The sequence below is a fragment of the Perca fluviatilis genome, chromosome 2, assembly GCF_010015445.1.
Source record: "Perca fluviatilis chromosome 2, GENO_Pfluv_1.0, whole genome shotgun sequence".
NCBI lineage: Eukaryota > Metazoa > Chordata > Actinopteri > Perciformes > Percidae > Perca > Perca fluviatilis.
In genome coordinates, this window is record NC_053113.1 from 2,399,165 (window position 1) to 2,409,164 (window position 10,000).

The 10,000-nt window shown below is 44.9% G+C and overlaps 2 protein-coding genes across 4 annotated transcripts in view; both read left to right on the forward strand.

The window, feature by feature from the left end:
- LOC120571101 (zinc finger protein 664-like) overlaps nt 1–10,000 on the forward strand; it is a 416,820-nt gene that overhangs the window by 274,806 nt on the left and 132,014 nt on the right. The window lies entirely within an intron of this gene.
- The window catches only part of LOC120570706 (latent-transforming growth factor beta-binding protein 2-like), a 47,665-nt gene that overhangs the window by 12,495 nt on the left and 25,170 nt on the right, over nt 1–10,000 (forward strand). Inside the window, 5 exon segments of the mRNA XM_039819184.1 lie at nt 4,617–4,793; nt 5,455–5,592; nt 7,420–7,770; nt 8,406–8,543; nt 9,897–10,000. The exon segment at nt 9,897–10,000 is cut by the window's right edge and continues 28 nt beyond it. Of these exon segments, the coding sequence (XP_039675118.1) occupies nt 4,617–4,793; nt 5,455–5,592; nt 7,420–7,770; nt 8,406–8,543; nt 9,897–10,000 (908 nt within the window).

The window sequence follows — 10,000 nt, forward strand, 5'->3', positions numbered from 1 at the left end:
ACTATTTTTTGAAAAAAGTCACCAAAAAAACCCATCAAAAACATCGCCAAAGGTGACAAAAACTTAGGACCAAAAAATAACGGGAAAAGCGACTGAATAATTGACAAAAACATGAAATTGTTTTTAATGATACATGGATGACGTGTGAAATAAACGTGTAAAGTATAAAAAAAAAAATAAAAAAAAAGTCTTGTTACAAAGTTGGAATAAAATCGACAAAAACGTCGAAAAAAGTGTAGAAAAAGAACAACAAAATGTTGAAATTTCGACCCAGAAAAACACAATAATTGCACGTTGGACAGGAAGACAACACAAGGGTTAAAATAGGCAGTGGCCCCGTGTTGGTCAGTGTACCGCTTATCAGTTCAATTTTCTAAGCACTAACGGACATTTGGAAAAACAGAAAAATGGGTTCAAATATCAAATTTAAATTTTTTTTTTTCTGTTTTTCCTATTTTCTGTTTTTTATTCACAGGAATCAGAAATTGAGAAAAATTACAAAATTGTGTCTGGGCTCCAATTATTACGCTGAATGTTTTTGGATATTCGACTTCAAACGCGTCGTCCATTCTCATTCTGTCTTTAGGTCTGGCTGCTGTGCTCGAGTGGGGGGGGGGGGGAGCCCGGACGCAATTTTGTAATTTTCTAAATTTCTGATCCTCTGAATAAAAAACTGAAAATTGGAAAAACAGGTTAAAGATACATTTTTTTTAATTTGTCAAGGCGGAAAAAAATTGGATATTTGAACCCCTTTTTTAGTTTTTCCAAATGTCCGAAAATTGAACTGATGAGTGTTACACGGCCCCGTGTTGTAGGCTATTCTGTGTTTTGCAGAAAACGTAAAGTCTGTGTTCAGGAAAGCGTAGTTCTTGTGAAAGCTGTGGAAGTCGACAGACGTCTCTGTCTGGACTCAGCCAGCATCTCAACGGGCTCTTTGTCCTGGGTGAAGTCAGCGGGACTCTTTGTCCTGCTGCAGAGCAGCCAAAACGTGGGCGAAGTTTGGTGCTCAGATGGGTTCTGTGAAGCCTGACCGGCGCTCCGCTTATTCCGACTGGCATTCGTTGAAGAGGCGGAGGAAGAGGAGGATGAGGAGGGTTAGGGGTCCGCTGCAGGATGCTGGTCCGCAGGGCAACCAATGACAACGCTCTAATCTCAGCTGATTTATTAAGCCTGACAACGTCTCGTCTCTCTGCTGCTTCCAAACTGGCTGGAAACGCTTGTGGAGGGGTGTGTACATATATTATATACTGTCTGTCTGTCTGTCTGTCTGTCTGTCTGTCTGTCACTGTGTGTGTGTGTGTTTGTCTTGTCCGCAGAGTGAAATGCTCTTTTTGTGAGCGAGATCTGTTGTTTTCTGTCCTCTTCGTCCCTAATTTGTCTCCTAGAAATTACAGTTAGTTTTCCTGTCTTGACAAAATCAAAACAGTCAAGCTGCGTAAATGTTAATAACTTCAACTGTCACCCTGTTGACTTCTTAAACATTTCACAAAGACGCTGATCTTTCCCTAACTGTGACTGTTAACATAACTCATAAAAGTTGAATCATACAAGCGGAGATTTAAGGAACAGAAGCCTTCTGTGTGAACATTTGCAAAATGCCTTCCTTAAAAACCTACGTAACGTACGTTAACCCTTTCCTCTAACGGTCGGTAACTTCTGAATCATTTCCTCTGATTTCCCACGAAGTTTCCCAGAAAGACCAAGACATTTGGTTCCAATGTTTAGAGAAAATAAGTACTTAGTTTCAAGCAGTCCCTCCAGAAAAATGTGATTCAGCATATTAATGCAGGGCATTTTTTCAAATACGCCGCACTTTCGCCGCATAAATTGCAGATTTCCTCGCAAAATATGCAGGGCTTGCATGATTTCATAATCCCCGCATTTTCGTTGCAAAACAGTCACATAATATATCTTAGCAGAAAGCTGAAAAATGTTGCGTTTACTTCACACAAGAGCAGCCATTTTCCCCTGTTGCCATGGGAACGTTATGAAGTGACCTAATTACGCGACGTGAACATCATCGAAAAGCTGCAAACCCCCGCGATGAAGCCGTTTTCTCTTTTTCATCAAACCGCAGTTTTTGCAAGTTCCTGCAATTTCATCGCATAAAATTGCATAAGTATCCCTCATATTCCGTCGCATTTTTTTAAGAAAACGTGCTGCATAATCAAGGATTTTTGCCCCGCAACAATCACAAAAAAACTCAGCATTTTTCTGGAAGGACTGTTCAAGGAAAAGTTACATTTTATATTGTTGGATTCTTTCTAAACTTTACACCAAAAGTAAGGACATTTGTGTTTGGTTGATTATGTCTCTGTGGTAACAATGCTTTTTGGCAATAAATCTTATACCGTTGGAAAGCCTGTTTAGTTCCCTTACAAATGGTGCCCCATTTGTAAGGAACATGCATTTGTGGGATGAGAAACAGAGCTGAGTATGTGGGTTGTGCCCATTAAAATATTTGCCAAATGGCAATTTAACTATTTATTAATTTCACAAACCGGCGCCTCAGTAGCATGTGGAAGAACCATACACAGCCACAACAACCTGGCACCTCCTCCTCATGCTGGTCACCAGCCTGGTCACACACTGCTGTGGGACGGCATCCCATTCTTCAACCAGCATTTGTCGCAAGTCAGCCAACACGGTTGTGTTGGTCACTCTGGCACGAACAGCACGCCCAAGCCGATCCCACAAGTGTCCAATGGGGTTGAGGTCAGGACTGCTGGTTGAAGAATGGGACGCCATACCACAGCAGTGTGTGACCAGGCATGAGAAAAAAGTGAGAAAACAAACATTGGAAAAACTTGTTAAAAAATTTACAAAAACATAATAAAAAAAGCCTAAAAAAGTGACAAAATAATTGGAAGAAAATCGACAAAAAGTGTAGAAAAAGAACAACAAAATGTTGCAATTTCGACCCAGAAAAACAAAAAGTTGCACGGTCGATGGGAGGACAACGCAAGGGTGAATTAACATTGGCACCAAATTACAAACTTCTATCCAGGAAACTTCTTCGGAAATTTTGAGGAAAAATTACAAACCTAAAAGAAAAAAAAAAAAAAAAAACTTTCCAATTGTGTTGATATAAAGAATTAGTATTTTCTGAAGCAGGATTGTAGTTTATAAAGTTTATAGAGTGAATTTCTAGGAGACAGGGCTGCTCCGTCCGTCCAGGCCGGCCTGATTCAACTCTAACATTGTTGTCTTGGCTCGTTGTGTGAGTTTGTTTGTACTCAGCTGTGTTGGCTGTCTGTTTGTCCTTTCGATGAGGAGAACCGTCCGATTGTCTGTCTGTGACTTTTCCTGATTACCTGATTAACAGGCTTTTATTCAAGAGTAACAGAACCCACCCTCCCTGAAAATCCAGTGGTTTAACTTGTCCTCTCGCTGCAGTGATGTAGAAATGTCTGTTGTTATGGAGACGTATTACGTCTCGTTTCTTTAGTGTGTTCCCACTCCAAGCGAGGTTGTATGATATGACCGGGTACTCCGTGTTCAGGGAACTGGCTTTGTTTATCTAACGTTAGCACCTCTCTCTCTTTCTCTCTCTCTTTCTGTTCTTTCTCTAGCTCGCTCCACCACTTTGTTTTATCTAACGTTAGCACCTCTCTCTCTCCCTCTCGCTCGCTCTCTCTTTCTCTCTGTCTGTCTGTCTGTCTGTCTGTCTGTCTGTCTCTCTCTCTCTCTCTCTCTCTCTGTCTCTGTTGTTTCTCTATCTCACTCCACCACTTTGTTTATCTAATGTTAACACCGCTCCACATAGCGCTCTAGGATAATGTAGCAGTAGCTGTTGTTATAGCAACAAAAGATGCTCTCGGCTGCTAATTGAAACCAAAACGCTGCCAGCTTTTCTTTCTTTTTTTTTAACTACAAAAGCACCCTAGTCAACTTTTTTCTTGTCAAAAAAGTCGCCAAGTGTGAACATAGCCTCAGACTAACGAAACTAATAGCTGGTGCCATGGAGGGAAGCCGTTCCTCCGCACACACTGCCGTGACACAGAACTGGTTTAAAATTGGCAAAGTAACCCTTTAAGTGGACGTTTTTTTTAGAATATTTTTTCCCAATTTACCTTGCTGTCAGACAGCCCTTTACGGCGGGGAACTGAAGCCGCTATCTCTGCTTCTCCTCAAAGTCATTTCACCTCCCAGGATACAGGGTTGCTGCTCCACCGCTCCCTCCATCGCTTAGTTTGTTAGTTTATTATTGTGTCACTTTGGTGAATCCGAACTAACACCAAAGTCCCACAATAACACAAACTAACCAAGCGACTAGAGCAGCAACTCCCGTGTTCTACAAGGAGAAGTCTGGTGGCTTTAAGAAGGATTTATCAGATTAATTTTTTCACCGAGAGCTCACTGGCTCTGATTCCTTAAATTTCCTCACATTCAATCAATCCACAGGGAAGTTTTGGGGGACTGTGATGTCAGAGCTTGCTTGATTTGTGTCGAGTCTCCGCCGAGGCCGCTTGAATGTCTCTCCGTTGGTTTTAATGGAACGGCATGTGTTGATTCTGCATGCAGCGCTCTGCTTGAAGTCCGATTGGACTCCCAATCCAACCAGATCCAGGATGTCCTTTTTGTAAAGCGTGCCCCGTTCTGTGTGTCCTCCTCAGCCACCAGTGTGATATCGGAGGAGAAGGGTCAGTGTCACCGGGTCCTGGGTTCGGGTCAGGGTCGGTCCTCCTGCTCCCTGCCCATCCTCAGGAACATCACCAAACAGATCTGCTGCTGCAGCCGAGTCGGCAAAGCCTGGGGACCTGACTGCCAGAGGTGTCCCTACTTTGGTTCAGGTTGGTTACCAGGGACCTGGTCTCGCATAGCAAGCTCTATCTCCACAGCGCTGAGTAAGGTCTGGCTACACCATAGATGCACCAAGCACCAAGCAGGCCTGCACCATCCACATTTTCATCAAAACAAGACATTTTTAGCATATAGCTTGATAGGTCAATAGTTTTTTGTGGTAGCTTTATCCCGGAAATGTACCTCCGTTGATCCAGACTACCAGGGACCAGCTACATCTGGCTGGCAATCTAACCTTTTACATGCCAGCCAGCTGATAAATATAACGCCACTAGCCTGCTACAATAGCATGCTTTCGTTAAGCGGACAAAGAGATGATTTATTCAAGAGACTGAAGAGTTATGTCACATATTTTATTTGGCAACCATTGTTCTAAAAATCTTTTCCATGAATAAAGAGATTTGCAACATAAATTGTTGCAGAAAAATTCACCAGAATGCAGAAAATTAAGTGTTTGGTAAAAATTTCAGATTGGCTTGAATGTGGAAACGTAAACGCCCTGAACGCACCTGCGCCAGGCACTTCACACCATGTGCTTAGATCGTTAAAATAGGGCCCAAAGTGTTGCTGGAGATGAACACATGGAGTTGTCTGGACATTTAGTTTCAGACTGTTAACTCGTATCTCTCTGTCTCCTTCGTCCTCCTGCAGTGGCTTTTAAGGAGATCTGTCCGGCCGGGCCCGGGTACCACTACTCGGCTTCAGCCCTGCAGTTCAACCAGAGAGTGGCCGAGCAGTTGGGGGGCCGCGGAGCTGCACTGGTACCTCACGGGAACCAGGATCACCAGGGTACCACCAAAAAGCTCACCATTAACAACTGTGCTAGAAAATATCTGGTTCTTCGTTAAAAAGTCAAAGGTTCATGAAGTCTGTGAATTACGGGTCGCTTGTAGATAAATATAGCGACTATGGTTTTTTTTCCCAACTGCAACAACAAAGAGTTTTAATTCACACCTCTGACTGGCTTCTTCTCCATGGAAACAGCTGCTGAGGGTCATGGGTATTGTAGTGTTTTTGAGCGATCCATCAAACTGACTGGGAGGGGAAAAAAACGCTTATTTCTTAGAAACAAAGTGCGAATAACTGTGGCAGTCAGAACGATATCATCATTAATGTTGCCAACATGTGCCCCTTAAAGCTAACAGTCACAGCACACAAAGAGAAGTTGTTTTCAGGAAATCGTCAGAGTGCATTTATTAAAGGTGCCCTGCCACACGTATTTCATGACTTTGTGGTAATGTCTGAAGTTCTACCATGGACTCTGTAACATTTTATGGTGGAAAAAATGCCTTGGTTACCTTGTTTCAAGCCATTCTAGCGTGGTATAGAAAGCCTGCAGGAAGACTCAGCTCGATTTGTGCCAATTCTCATTAATATTCAACAAGCTAAGCTGTTTGAATCTGATTGGCTAACAGCTAGCCAATGGCTGTCAGAATCCTTTACCCAGCCCAACTGGGCGAGTTCATGATGCTCAGGCAACATGATGTCAGACTGACCAGCTTTTGTAATTGGCCTGATTTCTCTGCTTATTTCTGTTCAGTGGCTAGAGCTGACAGAGGAGGTAGCAGTTAATTTTCACATTCACAACATAACACAAACACATATGGACCTGACAGATTTCAAAAAATGCAAGTAAAAACGATTTTGTATGGCAGGGCACCTTTAAGGAATGCTGTGTTTCCTTGCTGATGAATTTGCATCCAATCGAGTCTTTGCATTGACTTTAAATTCATGCAGCCTTTTAAAATTCACACTCGTCGTTTTTGACTGATGTTATCATACGGAATTCTGTGTGATTTAGTTGCAAACTGATCATCAGGACACAAAACATCCCAGTGATGTGAGTGAGTCAGTGTCCATTTGCGTTTATTTACCATAATACCAAGTGTGTAGTCGTGATTGTTGAAATGACCGCGGTGACGTTTATGGTGGAGCGGTTCGTTTAATAGTCGACTCGGAAGAAAGCGAACGTTTTGACAATAAACTCCATCAACTCAACAGTATGTGGAGTTAATCTGGACGGGTCCAATAACCTCTGAATAGTGCTACTTGTTGTTAAATTGCAATGTGAGCGGCAGCCAATGCGTCGACAGGATTATTTAAAAGGTAACCGCGACTACATTGTGCATCTGCCCCATTGCTGATACTGTGGCGGCAGAAATTTTGCCATGGCGGGCCGCCACTACAAAATCAACATAGAGGAAACCGGTGCAAATCCTCCACCATAACAGCAATGCTCCAAGGTCCAAACGCACCTGGCTTTTAAAGGGAATGGGAGATGATCTCTGATTGGTTGATTGCATGTTACGCCCAAAACACACCTCTGATTAATGAAGACACTATGTACAACCCTTTAGAACCAGGCGCCCTGCGCACGGACCCTTTTTTACCGCCGTTAAAACTAGCAAAAGTGGATTTGGACACGCCCTAAACACACCTGCTCCAGGCGCTTCACGCCGTGCGCTTAGATCCTTAAAATAGGGCCCTTGATGTTCACAGTGTCACATTATCGGGGGGGAAATAGGGTGCGTCGACTGTGAGGTTAATGCGTCCGTTCGGATTTGAATGCGTCATGTACCTATGAACAACTTTCTATCCACCTCTCCCCCCTGTCAGGTCCAGGTTCTGGGTCCAGGTCTCAGCAGATACCCTCTTCCTCTGGAGCCACAGCAATGGGAGCGAATCCTTCACTGAGTTCTGCTTCAGGTGTCGGATCCAGTAGTGGATCAGCTGGTTCCGGCAGAACCCACATCAGACCCAGTCCACCCCAGCCTCAGCCTCAGCCCCAGCCCCGGCCGGGCGTCTCTCCGTCCCCAAGGCCCGTGCAGCCCGGCGGCTCCGGCACCTCAGCCGCCCAGGACAAATCCCAGACTCCAGGCAAAGCCGGGCCCCAACAGAACCGGCCCGACCCTGCCCCGTCGATCACAACCCAACCAAAACCCCAGCCTCCATCCACCGGGAGTCAAGGTAACGGTAGTGCTTTGATTTCAAGCTCTAGCTCCACAGCGCTGTGGAGGAAGGTCTGGCTACACCACAGATGCATTCTGGGATAGGAGAAGAAAGCACTGCTCTGGGTTGTTTGCATTTCTTTAAACCAATCACAACGGTCTTGGGTGGCGCTGAGCTCCAGACGCAGCGACAGTGGCTCTGCTAAATAGTCTCAGGAAGGAACTTGTTTTGGTGGAACATTTGTGTCACCAATCAGTCCCAAAACCTCCCAGTTAGAGAGGAAACACCCTAAACATATTCTTTATAAATCTTTACAATCATTCCCTGAAAGAACCAAGCAGACCTGACTTGTTGCACCATCCACATTTTCTTCATAATTTGATATTTTCAGTGTGTAGCTCGCTAGCTCAAAGTTTGTTGTTTCCTGAAGAGAATGTAGTTTGAGAACGGAAACACACAGAGAGGGCAGAACGTGAGGGCTGAAGCCTGACATCCGGCAGTGATCCACGCGCCGGATGTCAGGCTTTATCCTGTGAAATGTACTTTCGCTGATCCAGACTAAGGTAACGGAGGCTCTGAAAGCGAATGGACGTAACAACACGTTACTTCCGGAAAGCAGTCCGAAATCTGATTGGTTCTCTCTCCCTCAGCAGGCTCCTCTGTGGCCCGGCCCGATCAGCCCTCCCCGGCCCAGCCACAGAGCCCCGAGCGTGGGTCCAGGCCCAGCGCCGAGCTCCCTCCTCTGCAGAGACCAGCTGTCAGCCCGACGGCCCGGCCGGCCCGAGTCCAGAGTGAGTACCAGCAGACTGAAAGCATGCAGGCCTATAGTGAGTAGTGAGTAGTGATTTTCATTCTAGCAGTTCATCCAATAAGCAGCTCAAGGAAAGCTTTGAGTGAAATCTTCTCAGCCAATCAGCGGCTTCTACCCCATGTGTGGACTCTTAAGCCCGCCCACAGGCTGCATCGTCACCAGCAAGTGATCCAATGAAATGAATGACATTTGCGCGCAAGCTTTTCAAGCAAGCTCAATGACACAGACACAGACCGGAGCTATTAGCTAGCTAATATGAACAGCATACCCTCACACCAGCAAGGCAAGTAGGCTAACAGTCAGGCTAACGTTAACGTTAGTGTCTGGCTGTCTGTCTGTATGCAGGGGGAACCCGTTTTTTTTGGCTTATTTTAACTGGCCCATCCAGTTTTCTGGAGGCCCACCGACCTACAATCAAAATCCTGGCGCCGCTAGTGCTAAGGGCCACACTGGAATTAGCATTAGCGTGCAACTCTTGTCTCAGTCCATCACAGACTTGTAGAGAACATGTAGTGCACCGTGTCTGGAGACCGCCCAGGGACATTAAAACCACGTCATGTAGTGTTTGTGTTAACGAGGAGACACCAGGACGCCTCAGCTCTGTTTTCTGATTTATTTGAACACTGAGCAGGCCATCTGTGTTCAGTTACTGGAGACATACCTAACACACACACACACACACACACAGACTCACACACAGACTCACACACACAGAAAAACACACACACACGCACGCGCACACACACACTCACAGACTCACACACAGACACAAACACACACAGACACAAACACACACACACACACACCTGTGAACTATTTCCACCTGAGTTTACTGCCAGCTGAAATCTGCCTCTGAGCAAAGACTCCAACTTCTTTTATATTTTAGTTACAAGACTTTAACTCTTTAACTCTTTAAATCTTAAAATGAAAGATTTCAGATCACAGTGTTGAATTCTTAAAGAAATACAACATGTAGTTTTGGACCTTCATCGAGATTCAAGTGCACAGCTTTAGTTACAGTTTAACAAGCTTATCAATCATTAATCAAGCTTTTTAACAGTGTTAGTTACAGTTACAACATCAGGGAAGTGATGAAAAAGTTCTTAAACGAGCAAAAGATCATAACTAAAGTGTGTGTCTCTCTGTGTGTGTGTGTGTGTGTGTGTGTGTTTATGCGGGTGTATTGTGTGTGTGTGTGTGTGTGTCTGTATCTTGCGTGTGTATTGTCTGTGTTTATCTGTGTGTGTGTGTGTGTGTGTGTGTGTGTGTGTGTGTGTGTGTGTGTGTGTGTGTGTGTGTGTGTGTGTGTGTGTGTGTGTGTGTGTGTGCGCAGCAGTGCGAGGTGTGTGTGAGAGCAGACCCGGTGTGTGTGGCCGTGGCCGCTGTGTGGATCAGCCCGGAGGGAAACACAGCTGTGTGTGTGATGAGGGACACCAG